Genomic DNA, 19,534 nt, shown 5'->3' with positions numbered 1-19,534 from the left:
TCCATATGGTTCCATACACTGACTATGTTAAACCCACACAGGCATTATCGCATTAAATCCTCACAGTATATCGGAAGTAGCTACTGTTATCCCTCTTTACAGATATGGAAACTCAAGCTTAAAAGAGTTATATAAGTAGTCTAATGTCTCACAGCTAAAATATAGTAGAAATGAGATTTAAATGTAGGAAACCTCCGTAAAGCCTGCACCTCCTACCTCTCAGTCTCATGAATTTCTGTTTTAAACGATGTCTGGCATACATAGAATTCAACTGATCAGAATGTAACTTTTCTACTAAGCTAACTTTCACATGAAATAATCAAAATTAATACAGGTGTTATTCTTAAAACAGATAAAGCTCTTTCCTGTAATTAGAGTCCAATACTAGTAAAGAATTATGAATACTCAGATATAAAATACACTGAGGTCAAAAACTTTATGTTTTCAAAGACTGAAATGTGTGTGTGTGTGTGTCTGTGTGTGTGTGTGTTTGTGTCTGTGTGTTTCCGACCACTTGACAAAAAAAAAATCAGGAGGTTATATATGCACCCTTCTCTGCACTATGACTCTTAGAATATGCTCAATGGTTTGGAGGCAGGCAATGACTTTTCAACATTCCATAAATACCTGAGTGCCTGACGTAAGTGAGACACTGTCCTGGGACTAGGTATAGAAAACATACATGGTTCATACCCTCAGAGACCTTATAGTTTAACAGGGGTACAGATAAAAACCAACTAAATATCAGTAAATTAAAAAGCATACCTCTATTCCTGAAAAAAAAAAAAGGGGGGGAAGCAAATACCACTTATTGATAAGCTCCCATTTAAATTATACATGTAATCACTTCCTATATAAAACGAATAATGCTCAGCATATTTCTGCATTGTTAAGTTATAAAGCTATTCTGCTGTCTTCTGAACAAATGCATAAACTTCAAAGCACACATCCACATTAAGATACGTGTGATACTTAAGAAATGAGTAAGTGACACCGACGACCACAGAATACCCACGCAGACACAAAACACTCTTATCTGCATTAGCTTTTCCACAGTAAAAGATCACAGACCCATTTTTTAATTCATATAGGAAAACAGAAAGATTTTCTCACTTGTATATGCAACCGTTCATTCTCTTCTATCTTCTTTTGTAGATCTTCATCAAAGACACTCTTCTGCTCTTGACTCAACTGAGAAGAAGATTCTCCACTTTTCTGATGGAAAGAATAAGTTATGTCCACATAACTTTCATCCTTTAGAGAAACATCCTAAGGTACAAAGATTCTCTATCACCTTAGAAGCTTGTCTCTTCTATGTGTTCATCATTCTCAAACAATCCTGCAAAAGGTATACAGTTCATCATTTAACTTTTCCTACGTGACACAAGTTGAAACTGCAAATACTGTAATAAGCAGGAAAGCTTGAAAGAGAAAAGAACAGATAAGACTTACTATTCTTTGCAGATGAATTCAGGAGTAGTTCTGTTGGAGGATGGAGCAGACCCAGAAAGCTCCAGCAATATAAAATATGCTCATAAATATCATTTCAATTTCAATTTGATATTTTGGTTTGGAAAATGAGAGTTATAGCAATTTCATGAGTCTGAGTTGTTAAACTCCATGAGAAATTGTAATAAATTCTGTAACAGCATCCACAAAGTTTATACAAAAGTTCATGTAAATTTCTAAGTTAAAAAATATATATAAAATAAAGCTACCATAAATAGGAAAATTCTCAAAGATTATTCAAAATTCCCTTCCTTTTAATTTTTTACTAATATGAACTTGTTCTACATAGAAGAATAGCACTATTTAAAAGATCTAATAATGAGCATTTGTTTCCATGAAATACACAGAACTGAGACTATTCAAGGAACAGTGTAACAATGAAACTGTGTTCAGACATCAGTCACCACCCTTCTCTGCCTTTTTTGTAGTCTCACTTCTCACTTAAAATGAAGTCACCTACTGATCCAATTTGAATCAGTGATTTAAAAGCCCTTCGAAAATGCAGTAACCATATAAAAAGGAATTAAATATCCATCACGTTTGGAAAACAAGAGGTGCCTAAGGAACACCGCAGAATGACGTATTCAGGGTCCTCAGTGCTTCCAATTTTGATAAGCTTTAATTAAAATTAATTCTCAAGTATTACACCCAAACCTCTGCTAAACAGTCCTAGGCAGGGATATTAAGAACCTGAGGGGCATGTTTGAAGTCCAGATAACTACTCTCTCCCCAGAGGTCTTTCAGAACTTCCAGGGTATGTATATCCTGAAAAAGTTTCCTAAGTGATTCTAATACATATGTGTTATGCCCTCCCTGTTGCCTCCTTTATTTCAGCACTACCACTCTAACAAATGCTCCTATGTGGAGAAATGCATATGGGAAAACTATTAACATATTACTATGGCAGGCTGGGCACAGCGGCTCACGCCTGTAATCCCAGCACTTTGGGAAGCTGAGGGAAGCAGATCACGATGTTGGGAGTTCAAGACCAGCCTGGCCAACAGGGTAAAACCCCATCTCTACTAAAAATACAAAAATTAGCCAGGTATGGTGGTGTGCACCTGTAATCCCAGCTGCTGGGGAGGCTGAGGCAGGAGAATTGCTTGAACCTGGGAGGCAGAGGTTGCAGTGGGCCAAGATCGCACCACTGCACTCCAACTTGGGTGACAGAACAAGACTCTGTCTCGAAAAAAATAAAAATAAATAAATAATTATGGCAACTGCCCATTACATGGGACATATGGCCCTAGGCACTTTTACATGATCCCACAGAATCCTCACAACAAACCTGATAAGCTCATTGTCACTTTGCTGATAGAGAAACTAAGATTATAAGGTTAAAAATTGTGCCGAAAGTCATAGATTTATAAAAGGCAAGCAAAGAATTCAAGCCTAGATTTAACTCTACAGCCTGTGCTCTTCTGGCCGTTCTACGCTCCTTCAGAGTCACTATGTGCCTTCTCCTTCCCTTCTACCCATTCTACTGTTACTGACTAAATACATACATACATATATAAATACATACATTGTGGAGTGTTAGTCTACATACATACAGGACTTAAAAACTCAATCACTACCTCTACCTCTACCCTTAAAAAAACAAAAAAGCAACTTCTTAATCACAGAATGTTCAAAAGTACCAGATTATCCATCTTAGGGAAGTAAGAATATTGCCTCACCATATAAAACCATAAGGGAAAAAACTCCTCTCTAAATCTTAAGACAAGAACACAAAACTGGCCTCATAAGAATAAATGCTAAGAAAATATATCTGCAGTAAACTTACAAACCTAAGGTACGAGTGTTTCAACTGCTACTTTCAAATGAGTAGTAACACTTTGACAATCTCCCTCATTTATCTACTCAACCTTGGATTAACAGCAACTTGGTATAACCAAAAAATGTCAAAAATTTTGGCTAATATGAGATATTCCATTACCTCTTCTCAGCCACTAAACGAATTATGTACATTTGTCCTAATAAATTCTTTAAAATTGACTCTCATATGAAAATGTCCCTAACATTTAATATATATTAATTATGAATGTCTCCTTTCTCAATCTAATATCCATGTGTAACAACAGAACATTAAAAATTCAGAGCCAGGCATGATGGCTCACGCCTATAATCCTAGCACATAAGCTTATGCAGGTGTATCACTTGAGCTCAGGAGTTCAAGATCAACCTGGACAATATAGTGAGACCTCATCTCTATAAAAAGTACAAAAATTAGCCGAGCATAGCAGTGCAGGCCTCTAGTCTCAGCCACTAATGGGGCTGAGGTGGGAGGATCACTGAGCCCGGGTGCAGAGGCTGCAGTGAGCCGAGATCACACAACTGCACTCCAGCCTAGGCGGCAGAGCAAGACCCTGTCTCAAACAAACAACAACATAATTCAGCAGTGGGGTCTTCTGTTAAAACCAGGATGGCCTGTAGGTGTCTGTGACTAAGCACAAGGTCACACTAACTTGCCTGTATTTGAACCTACCTTGTTTTTCTTGCCTCGTGGTTCACTTAGAGCTAGTTCATCTTGAAGTAGTTCTACCCTCTTGGCGAGCTGCAGATTTCGAAATGTCAAACTGTCCATTTCCTGTTGTAGTTTTCTTAATGACTGATCCTTCATTTTCAGTTGCTCCTATATCAAAGTGAAAAGAGATTGGTCCTCACAGTTTAGCTGTAAGGTTTAGATATTTTATTAAAAATTATTTTTGTTTTACCAAAATATAATCAAAACCTCTTGCTTTAGGAAATTCAGTTTGTATGTATATTGTTTCACTTCTTAAGTTTTTAGCACTTTGTAAAAAGATCATCTTTTGGCTAAACCAAGTAAATTTAAAAATGAGAACAACTATACTAAAGTAACATCACGATCAACTAAACATCCTATGACAGTGAACAGACACAAAGATTGGAGCTACAAACTTATAAACTTAGACATTTATTTATTTATTTATTTACTTACTTACTTATGAAACAGAATCTTGCTCTATCGCCCAAGCTGGAGGGCATTGGCACAATCTCGGCTCACTGCAACCTCCACCGCCTGCATTCAAGCAATTCTTGTACCTCAGCCTCCCAAGTGGCTGGGACTACAGGTGCACACCACCATGCTAGGCTAATTTTTTTGTATTTTTAGTAGAGACGGGATTTTGCCATGTTGGCCAGGCTGGTCTCAAACTCCTGACCTGAGGTGATCTCCCCACCTTGGCCTCCCAAAGTGCTGGGATTACAGGCATGAGCCACCGTGCCTGGCCAAACTTAGATATTTAAAGACAACCTCAGATTTACTGATAATTCCTTTCAGTGAACAAGACTGGGAAGAAATATATTTGTATTCCATTTTTTCTGTAAATCCTCCCTGAATTTAAATTAGTCAAAATAAAGTCTTTGTGACACACTTAATTTTACTTCAACTATTCTGACATATCAAAGATAAAAATCAATATTACCATATCAAAAATATTTTTAGATGCTATTCTATATTAATTCACTTTAAAGCTAAATGACAATAGAAACCAAATCTAAAATATTCTGCTAACCTTTTTTGACACACCCTCTGCTGACCATTTTGTTCTGTTTATGCCATAATGGGGTAAGAAAATGAGAAACTAAAGAGAAATATTTAGTTCCATTCTATTTTTTAAGAGAATTATTCTAACTGTATTTTACTTATGATGTTCTGACAACTTTTTATTCATTGATTATCAAACACAGATGGCCATATATTACTGTATATTTAAAGAACTGGGCTGGGCATAGTGGCTCATGCCTGTAATCCCTGCACTTTGGGAGGCTGAGACAGGAGGATTGCTTAAGCAACATAGTGAGATCTCACCTCTATTTAAAAAAAAAATAGAAAATAAAAAAATAAAGAACTATATATTTACTAGTTTCACTGAAACAACCCATTATAAAACAAACAATTATAAAACATGGAGGTCACGTTTTAACAAATAGATGATTTCACTACATTGAAACAGCAACCTAGGCCAGGTGCGACAGCTCACACCTATAATCCCAGCATTTTGGGAAGCTGAGGCAGGGTGGATCACTTGAGGTCAGGAGCTTGAGACCAGCCTTGCCAACATGACGAAACTCCGAAGTTACTAAAAATACTAAAAATACAAAAATAAGCTGGGCACAAGAATTGCTTAAACTGGGGAGGCAGAAGTTGCAGAGCTGAGATTGTGCCACTGCACTCCAGCCTGGGTGACAGAGTGAGACCCTGTCTTAAAAAAAAAAAAAAGGAACAGCAGCCTAAAAACCACAGGCTGGTGTCTGCACTCTACTGATATTATCGGCATGTTGGAATACTGCTAGAGGGATGGAACAATATGCTCCAATTAAGGAGAAAATTTTTTTTTTAATGTTTGTTTTGTAACCTTAATTTTTACCTGTAGTTCAAAGGTAAATTTAGGCCTAGCCCATGTCCAAATTATCATGTCTTTCAAATTTTAAAAACTCAAATCAATAAACATTGATTACACCAAACAGCTCACTGAAGGGGTAAACCCAATAAAATTAAAGCCTACTATAACACAGGACATCCTAATAGTCCTGTCTAGCAAACTGGCAAACTGTCACTTATTTTAAAATAATTACAATGACTACTGTAATAAACAGTAAAACAAAAAATAATTTATTTTTCTCATAATTTATATTTTTATAATATATAACTATGCTTATAATTCTTAACATGAACTAATGCTCCAACTCCATTACCCAATCATTAATTTCAGAAAATATCTATCCCGGCCTCTTGCTAAACTCTAGTTTCTGCAACGGGGATGATAATGCTATCTGACCTCATAGGGTTGTTGTGAACATTAAATGAGGTAATGGATATAATGTACTTAGCACAATACCTGGTATACAGTGAGTGCTCAATCAATAGAACCAGCTGTCACCACTCCTACCACTGTTTTCACCATTGCTACCGTCACAGAGTTAATCAAACACAACCAGCAACAGGAGGGCATAAAACACCAGTGCAGGCTACTAGGACAAACTAGGAAAGACTTACCCCAGCAAAAGGTTTAAATATTATTAGGAGATACAATGATCATTTCTCAATAATTTTTGTAAAATAATAACTTGACTAATAAATCCTGACTATAAAGCTTCTTTTTTAATCATCTTGGCTTGGGTGCAGAAAGCCTGGTAGTATGGGTGGGGTGTTCAGAATCATCTCAGCCCTGAGACTGCGGTAGCAGCACCTGAGGAGGAGATGCTCAGAGACAGAATTCTCTCCCGTAGTATCCAACAACTGGCGACGTAAAATGACATACTTCTGGGGCATCGTTGCCTAAGTGGAGCTATCTTAGACATATTAGTGATCAGGGGCTTCTCCAGAAAGAGACAGGATTCCTCTAAGTGGAATCCCAATCCCATCTGTCTTAAGAGAGCAGAGAAAGCAAGAAAGGGAAAGAGCAAAAGAGTGAGCTAGGCAGTATATTTAACTGAAACTTGGCCAAGAAGAACTACAAATCCTAGAATTAAACTATTCATTTAAAAATATCACTAAGCAATATTTACCACATATCTATTAGAAAGAGGCAGAAACAAATTCCTTCATTTATCATATATCACCCCTTAGTTAACAAAGGTGCTGATGGTAAAATGTATCACTCAAAGAGCGTCCTGATTAACACAGGTTATTACTACTAAATAGCTCAACTAAAGGCAAGATTTAGGGACTATATGATTCACACAATCGAACTCACTTATTAGAGCCTCCCATCTGCAGCGTAAGAGGGATTCAAAGAGGAGTATGACATAGCCTCCCCCAGAGAGCTGTCTGTGATGACCACTGATAAGAAGTCCCATTAATTCAGATAAACTGAGCTAAGTAAAGGCCTTGAGGCACAGGAGAAATACATTAGACAAAGTCACCTAATACCTTTTTTGTAATTTTTAGCTAAGGAAATCAAAGTACACCATATTCTTACCTAAGCAAGTAGGAAAATTAACCACAAAAAACTGTATTACTGTTTCTTATCCCTAGTGAATCAGTGTCAGAGGTGGACCTTTAACCCACTGGATCTGCTTTGAGCAACACCAAATGCTAACTTAACCATTGCAACACAAATATCCTGTTGCCCACCTTTAAAGCTGCAGAATTTGCTTGTTCATCCACAACACCTTTTTTCAGAACCTGATTCTGAGCCCGAAGCTGAAAACAGAAAAAGCAATAATCAATTTTTAATATAAAGCAATTGGTTATATCAAGGAAATCACAATAGTTTTACAGGCATCATTACACTAAGTAACTAAATAGCTTCTCACATATATATGAGAACAAAAAAGTATTAGACCTAAAGAGGGTAGTAGATACAACAATTTACCATTTTACAGATAAGGACACACAGGCCGAGTTGCCCAATGTCATAAAAAAAATCAATGGCAAAACCAGGACTAAAATCCAGTCCCCCAATTTCTAGTGTGTCACTCTATGAAAACAAGTCCCATCCTTAAATAAAAACCAATACAATAAATAATACAGTACTGAATATGCCATTTTCCTTGAAATTGTGACACACCATTCATTTGTAAAATATATACAACTGGACTAATTATGAAGTTAGAATTGCACAGAAAATAAAAATGTAGGGCATGAACATACCCAGCAGGACACTGTGCCTAATATTAGACATGCAAATGTCACCATCGACAATTTGGCCTCAGGAATAGTAGACTTGTTATCAGGCATCAGCTGGGGCAGTGTACAAAAGCAACTAAGAAGCAGGTGCCATTTAAAAGTTAATGATAATACCCACTTACATCTGCATGCTCGCTACAAACCAGGCACCATTCTAAGTACTTTCGTGTATTACTTCATCTAATGCTAACAATCCTATGCAGTGGCTACTCTAATTACCTCCATTTTACATATGAGGAAACTGAGGCACAGAGAAGTTAAGTAGCAATGCTGAGATTCAGACTCTACCAGTTTGGACTCCAGAGTCACAATGCCAATTAGACAATATTGGCTATTTCTCAAAGCTACATTTAAGTGAAAAAAGCAGTGAGCTGGAGAGGTGAGAGATGCCTTTAGAGAAAGAGGTAAAACTTGGGCTTTATTTCACAGTTAATTATTAAATATTGAGGAATAACTTTATTTTAAATAAAGTATACAAATCAGAAAATATGCAGCTAAATGCATTTTTACTTAAGTATACATCTGTATAACCACCACTGGCAGGGTTTTAAAAGATAAAATTTACTTCCGTAATAAGAGGAAAGTATCCTCACCAAAGAGAACATAGAGCACTTAAGTATAAATACGTAAGTTCACTGTAGCTGAAGCAAAACGTTTACAGACTAATATTCCCAGGGCTCAGTGCAGAGACCATGAAAGACCCAGTTCTTCTCTGAGAAACTGAAAGAATGAGACATTCTTGTATGCGAGCTTTAAAAAAAAAAAACTCTCTCTAAAATTAAAAATAAAAAATGTAAAAAAAATCTTTCTAATTCTGCATAGCTCAGATCTGTCTCCTGAGAACAGAGAACAGAAATGACCCTTTTCTGTGCCAAAAGAATGGGAATATTTGAATGCTAAATCTTAAACTGAATATTTAAAACTCAATGGAAAATTTAGCTAAGATTCTGAGATTAAAAAGCAGGAATACTGCAGGATATTCAACAGTTTGGGCAAAAGACAGACTAAAAAGATGAGATTCTTCTATTTTTAGAAAGTTAGAGATGACAGTTCATTACAATAGAAAGCAGACTCAAATCTTTGCTCTGCCATTTATTAGACAATATAAATTTGGGAAATTCACTTAACCTTTCTGAGCTTCAGCTATACGGTGGCTCACGCCTGTAATCCCAGCACTTTGGGAGGCCGAGGCGGGTGGATCACAAGGTCAAAAGATCGAGACCATCCTGGTCAACATGGTGAAACCCCGTCTCTACTAAAAAATACAAAAAAAAAAAATTAGCCAGGCATGGTGGCGCATGCCTGTAGTCCCAGCTACTCAGGAGGCTGAAGCAGGAGAATTGCTTGAACCTGGGAGGTGGAGGTTGCGGTGAGAGGAGATCGCGCCGTTGCACTCCAGCCTGGGTAACAAGAGTGAAACTCTATCTCAAAAAAAAAAAAAAAAAAAAAAAAAATGGGTAAATCAATGTATCCATTCTAAACACCAGACAAAGAAGACATGTAAGGGATAACAGATCCTCTTCTGGTATTTAGAACAGGTAAAGATCTGTAATCTTTTACATGTCTTATTTGTATGTTATTTAGAAGCTCTTGTAGTCCTTCTTCTGAGGCTACTGGGAGAACCAGATAAGAAACCTATGTCGAAGAACTTTCTAAACTATAAAATGCTCCACAAATGGAAATAAAGCTCTTACCATTAGAATAGATTCAAAACGACAACAGCTCTGTTTATTATAGTGTGCATGGTGTAAGGCATTGTACACCGTGATTGATATGGGGGAGAGATGTAAAAGATGTAGTCCCTATTTTCAAAGAACTTACACTTTAAAAGGAAAGATAAAATATTAAAAGATAACTAGCAATACTAGTATTTCCTGCTTGAAAAAAAAAGTAGAAGACATTAAATTCTCTAGAACAGGGGTTGGCCAACTATGGTCTGAGGGCCAAATTGCCATGCTATTTTTAAAAGTTTTATTGGAACATAGCCACACTCATTCATTTATATACTGTCTATGGTTGCTTTTGAGTTACAATGGAAGAGATGAGTAGTTGCAACAGAAACCACATAGCCTCAAGCCTAAAATATTTACTGTGTGGCCTCTTACGCTCTAGTAGTTCAAAAGAGAGAAAGAGCTCTTTAATGTTGACTTCCATGATGTAGTGTTCTACTTTTTAAGCAAATATCAACATAGTCTTGAATAATGTGCTATCTAAATAGCAAAATTCAGTAAATACTCCCAAACCCACGTAGCCCCCCCGCCAAAAAAAATACTGCTTTAGTCTTTAGATTTGATTCCATGCCCCTGTCTTAACTTTGATCTGTAATCTCTTTCCTGTCTTCTTTGTGTGGTATTTGAAACTCGTAATGACTACTTCAAGGACTAAGAATGAAGCTTAAAGTCCACTGAACTGATAATTTCCTGTAAGACCAAAACCACAGCAATTAATTTTAAGAAAAAGAACCTCATCATTTCTAAGGCACACTGAAGAGTATTTAAAGCAAACTGAATAGGCCACTTTGTTAAAAAGCAAAATGAACCTTTGGAGCTACTGCTGTTAGGAATTTAATATCACTGATTATAACAAAAAAATTAGAATTTTCTTGGGAAATTTTTTTTTGCTTAACTGGTAACTCAAACATGGCTTCAATGGAACCATTTAACAGACAAGGCAGCTTTCTTAGAAACTGTTATCTGAAACGTCTTTCTATTACTTAGCAGGTAGAAAAGGAGGAAAATGATAAGCTTGCATACTCTTACCATTTTAACTACTCTGTGGCATTTAACGTTTTTCTGCACTTCAGCATCACTTCTGCCACTCTTACTGCATTACTGAATGAGAAGCTTGTAAAACACTGAGATGCTTTCATCAGTCTGGTCTTTTATAAAATTATTATTTATTTATTTATTTATTTATTTTGAGATTGAGTCTCCCTCTGTTGCCCAAGCTGGAATACAGTGGTGTGATCGTAGCTCACTGCAGCCTCTGCCTCTCCAGTTCAAGCAATTCTCCTGCCTCAGCCTCCTGAGTGGCTGGGATTGCAGGTACCCGCCACCACGCCTGGCTAATTTTTAGTAATTTTAGTACAGGGAGTTTTGCCATGTTGGCCAAGCTGGTTTGAACTTCTGGCCTCAAGTGATCTGCCCGCCTCAGACTCCCAAAGTGCTGGGATTACAGTCATGAGTCACCACATCTGGCCAGACTGGTCTTTTAGAATCTATCTTTCTCTGCACCAGCATTCACCACAGAAGGGAGATAAATGAACAGCTTCTGTTTTAGATATAGGCATAAGATTACCAGATGGTCACTACTGCCTCTAGAAGCCCAAAATGGAGACTCCAATGCATATGACATAACTCAGAAACAACTGCCCTGAAGCCTCTATTAGTACAGAAAAACTCTCCTGCAGATGATAGAGCCTATTTTCAACAGCTGTGCACCAAGCTCTTCTGTTCCATTCAGTGGGGAAAGAGTACCTCTGAATCCCTCTTAATCCTTTTAAATCTCATTTTTCCTTGTTTTGTAAACTTCTGATTCATTTTACCTCTACTTTGAAAGCACAGCCCTTCTTCACTTTGGCCAACCAAATCCCACCTGTTCTCCAGAATCTTACTTTTTACCTCTGGCCCTACTTCCTTCATAATTTTTCCTAATCACTCCCTCTGGCCCACCGAGAGTCTGCGCCTCAGTCCCTTTCACACTTGCTAAAAACAAGACATCTCTTTATTAAACTACTCAGTTTTAATTTTACTTCTAAAAATAGTAAATTTTACATTTTATGAATATATGTATTTCTGTATAGGCTGGGCATGGTGGCTCATACCTATAATCCCCAGCACTTTGGGAGGCCAAGGCAGGAGGATCACCTGAGGTCAGGAGTTCAAAACCAGCCTGGCCAACATGGCGAAACTGCCTCTCTACTAAAAATACAAAAATTAGCCGGGCATGGTGGTGGCCACTTGAAATTCCAGTTACTCAGGAGGCTAAGACAGGAGAACTGCTTGAACCCAGAAGAAGAAGGTTGCAGTGAGCTAAGATCACACCACTGCACTCCAGCCTGGTAGATAGCAAATCAAAAAATAAATAAATAAATTCTGTATTTATTTCCCACTGCCAACTTAAACTATTCTCCATGGTAAAGACTACAGTATACTTCCTTGTATTTCCTCCCTACAATGAAAGATCAACGCTATGGATAGAGAAGGAACTCAATAAATTTTTAATTAATCATATCAGTTAATTTGATTAATTAAATTAATAAATTATACTACATATAAAGGTGTTTAAATGTAATACATTATATAAGAGATTGTAATTACTTTAATAGTTTCTTTTAAGACTCTCCAAATAATTTGAACCTCATGATCCTACTGGACACCAAGAATCCTCAAAAGCCTTGAGACTAACTCTCTAATGACCAGTGCCCAGACCTGCTATATATAACTCTGCTTCTGGAATACTCCAACTTCAGTCAGGGCTATCACACAGCTGTTGCTCCTGGGACAGAGAGTGGTGGTAAGCTCACTATGATTTCTCTCATGCCACTTTGACAATATGTGATAGGCTAAATGGCTATTACCTTCAATCACAAACTGTTGGAAGAGTTTGTGGGGAAAGTGAGATGAATCACTCATAGGCATTTTCTCAGCTAATCCTCAACAATCTTCTATGTTAGAATCACTTTTACATGGCTGTCTTCATGCAATGGACTTTTTGACATTTACACATATTTTACAACCCTATAAAATCAACTTTTAAACATACAGCCTTTTCTTCAATACGAAGTGATTTGTGTAAGACAACCCTACGCCGCACCAAAACCCTGATTCAAAGCTTCAGTATACTGAAGATATGTGCAGACCCCAGCTGCAGTATTTGGCCTGGATGATCCCTAAAACTCCTTCCAGTTCTAACATTGTAAGTACTCCAAATTACTGGGAATCCTACTTAGTCTTTCTTTCTGCCTACTTATTTGTTCCTATCCCAGGATAGGGATAAAGTTTGTGCAGGCTACATATTATGCAGCAATAGCTGGGGTTACTTTGTCACTAAGGCAGGAAAAAACTCTCACATCTGCCTCAAATGGCATCCTTTCTCCTGCTCTTGCTCCCATGCAGAGAAATTCATGAGGTCCAAACCCCCACTCCCAACCCTTGCAGTTTAGCTGTCCTTCAGTGAATGGGTGAGTAAATCAGTTAAACTAAAGAGTCAGAGGAGGCTGCCCCTTGTCTTTCTAGGGCCTTGTCCAAAGTGTGGTTTTTGGACAGCTGCAACAGTATCACCTGGAAGCAGAATCTCAGGCCCCACCCCAGACCTACTAAACCAAAATCTGCAGTTTAACAAGTGAGTCATTTAGACATTTACATCTGTGATGCACGGACCCAGAGTCTAATTAGCACTGTCCAACAGAGTAGCCAATAGCTACAAGTAGCTGTTTAAATTAAATAAAACCTAAAATTCAGTTCCTCAGTCACACTAGCTACATTTCAAGTGCTCAACAGCCATGCATGGCTAGTGGTTACCCTGCTGGACAGCACAGATACAGAATATTTTCATCCTCATGGAAACTTCCATTGGATACCACTAAACACAAAACTATTTATCTTTTCTTTTTTTTTGAGACATAGTCTCACTCTGTTGCCCAGGCTGGAGTGCAGTGGTGCAATCTCAGCTCACTGCAACCTCTGCCTCCTGGGTTCCAGTAATTCTCTGCCTCAGCCTCCCAAGTAGCTGGGATTACAGGTGCCCGCCACCATGCCTGGCTAATTTTTGTATTTTTAGTAGAGATGGGGTTTTGCCATGTTGACCAGGCTGGTCTTGAAATCTTGACCTCATGATCCACCTGCCTCAGCCTCCCAAAGTGCTGGTATTACAGGCGTGAGCCACCAGTGCCCAGACACAAACCTATTTTTCAACCCAACTTTACTGGTGAATCCTGTCTATATATCAGGGTAAACAAATACACAAACAAAAACACTCATACTCAATTTTAATCCCATCCAGCTCCTGAGTCTATTTCTCTATAGGATTGGGTCATTAATCAGGTTCTGCCAATCTGGAGAGCAAACATGCTGGATGAAATGAACTGACCCTCTCCCAGTATAAGTAGCTGTGTACTAAGACTACAAGTCTAAAAAGTTCCCAAAGGGAATCCCCTCTGTAAGTAAAGGAAGCATCAGTTGCAAAGTAAACTGTAGAGAAATAATGGAGGTCTGGCTTTCCTGCTGGCATCTATTGCTTCAAAAAAAAAAGACCTTTAAACAGATCATCTTTATCTCTGGCAAGGCTACTATCCCAATGCCATTTCTCGAGCAATGATTTTCAAATTTTAACATGAATCCAATCATGGAAAGGTTTGTTACAACACAGATTGCTGAGTCCCACTGCTAGTTTCAGATTCAGTAGGTGCAGGGTGGACCCAAGAATTTACATTTTTTGTTGTTGTTGTTATTGTACTTTGGGCTCTAGGGTACATGTGCACATCCTGCATCCTGCAAGATTGTTGTATAGGTATATACATGTGTTGATGGTTTGCTGTCTCCATCCCCCCAACCCCAAGAATTTACATTTCTAACCCATTCCCAGATGATGTTGTTTCAGGGCCTACACTTTGAGAATCACTGACCCAGGGTAACACAAACATTGGGAAGACAGTTAGAACTTGAAACTTGCTTACACACACACATAGGTGCCAGGCAAGAGTGCTCCCGCAAAGAAAGCAGGCTAAAATCAAATAAGCCAGAACTGAGTACTTTTTGCCTCTCTTCTCCGTAATGAGATACAACAGAGCATCAGAGGCAGAGCAGGTCATGGAAGAAATAGCAAGTCAGAAATGGTCTTTCATCCTTAATTTATAATGTAGTCACTGAGGTCTTGATTAGCTTTCCCTCACATCTCAAGGAGGTAGCTTGCATCTATTATTTAACTTCACAAACGTCTGAAAACCCACCTCTACACACATTCATTCTCCCTCCCCAAACTCTATTAAACGTGAAATTTCAAAAACTTCAAATGACCTTCTAATTGCCCAAACCACTGGGTCTTAATCTCCATTTTTACTAACCTTTCCATAACACTTTCTTTCAGCAACCTACTTGCCTCAGCAATTCTCATCTGCTTTGATCTCCACAGTTCATCTTTTATCTAACTAGACTCAGTCGCTTTAATGGGAGCTCCTCAGACCACTATTTGTCTGTTAGTTTGTTTTTCTTCCTTTTCAAGAGGAGAGATTATGAGGGATGGGACCTTTCCTGAAACAAAGGCTGAGATATTACATGAAGGAATAATGAGAAGACTGCCAATGTCCTTGGTTTAGGGACCATGCTTGCTGCTCTCTTGATGGGCTTCCTTCTAAAGATTAAGAAGACATCTTTTTCTTTTGTATCCTAAATAAGGCAGAAAAATTATGTAACTGGATTTCAGTATCAGCTCACAATTCTGGTACCAGGGAAGGTAACAAAAAGGTAGAATACCCTTAGGCACAGGGCTGGAGAAACCATAGATCATATTTAGAAATTGCTTGCTACTAGAATTGACAGGGAATAAAAAGCACAAGAAATCTTTTGACCACGATCTGTTCTCTTGTGTTCTGAAATTCCCATCACATTGCAGAATGAAAACTGGCCTGGACCAACAAGGGAGATAATCCCAAGTCTGGCAGGCCTCCTACGGTCTCCTTAGCATCTTCTCCTACTCCAAGCACATCCTTCCCACAGGTGTTTCCCAATTTCTACCCTGATTAACTCTCAAAGGGCATCTTGATGGGACTTAATCCAAAAGTGCTGGCCTTTGTCCTGACTTTTAGCCAGCCCATCTCCATTAGAAAGTTTCAGCTATTACTTCCAACATCACCTCATACTAATAGGTGAATAACAAATTTAGTGTGCCTTCCAACCCTGTAACTCCTCGACTGTATCTAACCTCTCTTCCAGCCCTTCACTCAGAACTGGCTCTTCTTTCTGCAGCCCTCGTGTCAGAAGTAGTCTTGTTCCCTCACCTCAGGATTGCAGGGACAACTCTGAGTTTTCCCACACTTACCAAGTCCCAAAGAATGAACGAGACACAAGGATGAGTACCTTATATCTTTCGTAAGTTTAGTGCCTTGCACACAGCAGGCACTCAAAAAATAAAGGAAAGCTGAAAAGTATTTTTTAACCATAATTCCTAAATCTAGCCCCTTCTCTATAGCCCAAAAGTCACTAACTTTATATAATCCTACATTACTCTCCCCAAAACTATTTCGACAGTCTACTGTCTGCTTTTCTCCCACTAATCTTTCCCTATTTCAGTTCATCCTTCACAGTTATCAGTGTCCTTCCTAAAAGTAATGTCACTCCCCTGCTTAACCTTTGGCATCTCTCCATTACTCAAAAAGTAAAGTTCACTCTTCTTACTTGACATCCACAACCTTTCATGATGGAGTCCAAATTACCTCTCCAACCTCATTTCACCACTCTCTGCCATGTATCTTAATGAGCTTTCATACCAGAAAACATGGACTGTTTCATTTCCTTTTATCTAATCCCCAATATAACCTTAACACTTACCCAATGTCTTCAGTAGTCCCACTGAACTAATACTTGTCATACTATATCATAACTATGTTCTACGTTAGAATATTCCATTAAAGGTGACTTGTTAAGCTGGAACCCTGCCTTACTCAACAGACCCTGGTGGACTCCTCACAGGGGCACATATTAAGTGTCCATCGAACAAGCTTACATATCAAAAAAATTTTTCAGTTTTTATTACTCTGGAAGGCTATACAATTATTTCAGCAATGTCAAAACATTTTTGGAACTCTTCTCTTGCCATTGGGAATGGCCTTCAGAGCTTGCTGACTTGAAGAAAATCAGTCCCCTTCCTTTATACTCAAGAAACATTTTATTTTTTTCCTTCTTTTCACAGGTGTTGATCGTGAAACATTTTCAACCAAAAATAGTAGAGCCAAATTTGAGCATTGCCAACCTCCACCCACCTCCCTTCATCACATGGATTTGTTCCAAACAACTTCTGGCCCGTCAAGCAAGGAAACACTCCCTCAAAATATGAAGACTTGCCATCACTAACATTGTGTCACAGGCTCTTAAGACAATTTCACATAGAAATGAAACGAAGTTTTGCTAATGGTAGCATCACTGAAATAAGTGTAGTATCTCAAAAGGCTCCTATTTGATGGTGAAGACTTAAGTGTGTATGTTTAGGCACAGGTTTTATTTTTCAAAGAATATTTCATTTTGCTATTTGTTGAATGAAACCTTAAGGGATAAAATGTGTCTCAGTTTCTCCACATTGCAAAATGGGATTACCATCTTCCTACTGACTCCATGAATGCCAAGATCACTGAAAACTAAGCTTAATGACTGTTGAATCAATTTTCCAAAGATGTAAGATCTGCTTTAATAACTTCATAAGAATATTAAGCTAGAAACGCCCTACCCAGAAACCGCAGCATCATCCTTTCCAAGGAAAAGGTTCTATCATTTAAAAGACTGATGACACAAACACGACAAAGGGGCAGGTCCTCATGTTGCTTAATATGTATTGAGCACCTGCTGGGTGTTCTGCCCCATTCCAGGTGACCGACGGACAAGAGAAAGAAAAGGACACAGCCGTAGCACTCAAGCTTTCAAAATCATTCCTGACAACCTCTTGCCATAGCACTGAATACATTCACAATCACCCATGCCTAGTGAAGCAGTTTACCCGAATGTCTCTGTTTACCCTCTCGAATTGCTTCGGGGGAAGACAAATGTCTTCAACCTCATATCATCCCTGTGGGAGGGGAGAAAGGTTGATCTTTCCCATCCCTGGGCTGAGAAAATTGAGGAAGCAGCGAGGTAAGGAGTGGTCCACACCTTTCCCTTCCCTTCTTGGCCAGCACCAGAGGCAAGAAGCCAGAATTTCTGACATCCCAGTCCCAAGCCCACTACTTCAGTGAAAAGGTAGAATCAAACTCCAGCTCCTTCCTGCAGAAACGCTCACGGACGCAGACACCGCCCGGCCCCATCTCCTGGGAGCTGCAGGTGGAGGTACCGTAATGGTGGACTGAGGCGGCGGAGGGGAAAGGTGGTGTGCGCTCGCGTGCCCCCCTCCCCGCAGTACCCCTCGGTCCCGACAAGTCGCTGCCAAGGCAACCCGAGGCCACAGGGCGGGGGACCCCTACTCCCCGCCCACGATGGGTACCTTCGAGTACTCCTGAGCCAGCTTCTGGTACTTCCCCTGCAACTCAGCCGAGGCCATGGCCTCCCCTGCCCCTCCCAGGCCAGGCCGCCTAGGCGGCTCAGCCTGTCTCCCGCCCCCAAACCCAGACACGCTCCGGGGTACAGCTCAGGCAGTCTCTGCCTTCTTGGCCACCGCCGCCGCGCCTCCTCCTCCACTTCCGGGTTCGCGGGGTGGGAGGAAGGCGGAGTGGAACCGGGGGCGGAGCGACTACAGAAGGCGGGGCGACGTTTGGCGTCACCGCCCCACTCTTCGCTCCCGAGTACGTGCGTGCGTAGCCTCGCCGGCGTGCCTGGGCTGTGCCTCTGGGACCGGGGGCGCCATCTTGACGCATGGTCCAAGATGGCGACCTGGAACGCAGAAGGAAAGAATCAAGAGGGGAAGAGAATCATGAGAGCCAATAGAATGGGCGGAGGACCTAGGAGAGGGACGATAATTGCGAAGAGCAGAGGGCGGGAAGAAGAAACATTCTAAGTGCATCAAGAGTTCTGGCTGACTCTACGCACCCCCTGGTTCCCATGGCAACCGCCTGGCGCTTGATGGTTACGTCTTTCAGCACAAGCATGGAAAGATTTGTGTATTCGGCTATTTTGCTATCCACATATAATAGCACAGGACGTGCTATGCACTGTAAACTCTCAGACCTCCCTCAGATTTGTAACGTTTGCTGCTGCCACTGTCCCCGGCTCCAAACCTTCACTGTCTTTTGTATTTTGACATTGACATTTCTTTGTGTCCGTTGTCTACCGACTCCATCCGCCCACTCCTACCCCTTTACACATACCACATCAGAGGTTTTTTCAGTAGATTGAGTAAAAAACCTTTAAGATATTTCAGGTATTGATTCCTTCTATGCATGCATAGTGATATGAACAGGGAAAAAAAGAGAATTGAAGCAAAAATAATCTGCCTCAGATACTTTAGGCAGATTTTGCTTGAATGAAAAGCCTGCCTTATTCATTTAAATTTTTTAAAGATACTGTTCTAGGTATTGTATGCATTGCAACATTAAAACGTTCATTAATAGAGAAATTGATAAATATAGGGTATATGTTCAGAAATTACAATATGGCAGTTAAAATTAATAACCTAGACCTATATATATATCTGTATATATCAACATGGCAAAACCATGTTAAATGTAAA

General features: G+C 39.4%; 1 protein-coding gene across 2 annotated transcripts in view; it reads right to left on the bottom strand.

The window, feature by feature from the left end:
- PPP1R21 (protein phosphatase 1 regulatory subunit 21) overlaps nucleotides 1-18,579 on the bottom strand; it is a 78,210-nt gene extending 59,631 nt beyond the window's left edge. Inside the window, exons 1-4 of one of the 2 annotated variants that reach the window (XM_012465469.2) lie at nucleotides 18,353-18,579; nucleotides 7,613-7,681; nucleotides 3,998-4,144; nucleotides 1,114-1,215 (exon numbers count right to left, since the gene is read on the bottom strand). In XM_012465469.2, the coding sequence (XP_012320892.2) occupies nucleotides 1,114-1,215; nucleotides 3,998-4,144; nucleotides 7,613-7,681; nucleotides 18,353-18,409 (375 nt within the window). In that variant the 5' untranslated portion in view covers nucleotides 18,410-18,579. Of the gene's footprint in view, nucleotides 1-1,113; nucleotides 1,216-3,997; nucleotides 4,145-7,612; nucleotides 7,682-9,295; nucleotides 9,394-18,352 lie in introns of those variants that run through there. The other variant, XM_064364061.1, reaches the window with a different exon arrangement.
- Between the last annotated feature and the right edge of the window lie 955 nt (nucleotides 18,580-19,534).

This window comes from Aotus nancymaae, unplaced genomic scaffold (assembly GCF_030222135.1).
Source record: "Aotus nancymaae isolate 86718 unplaced genomic scaffold, 86718_ANA_hifiasm-v0.15.2.pri h1tg000057l, whole genome shotgun sequence".
NCBI classification, from domain to species: Eukaryota; Metazoa; Chordata; class Mammalia; order Primates; family Aotidae; genus Aotus; species Aotus nancymaae.
Note: the sequence above shows the minus strand (reverse complement) of the source record. Positions and strands in the feature narration are given on the sequence as shown.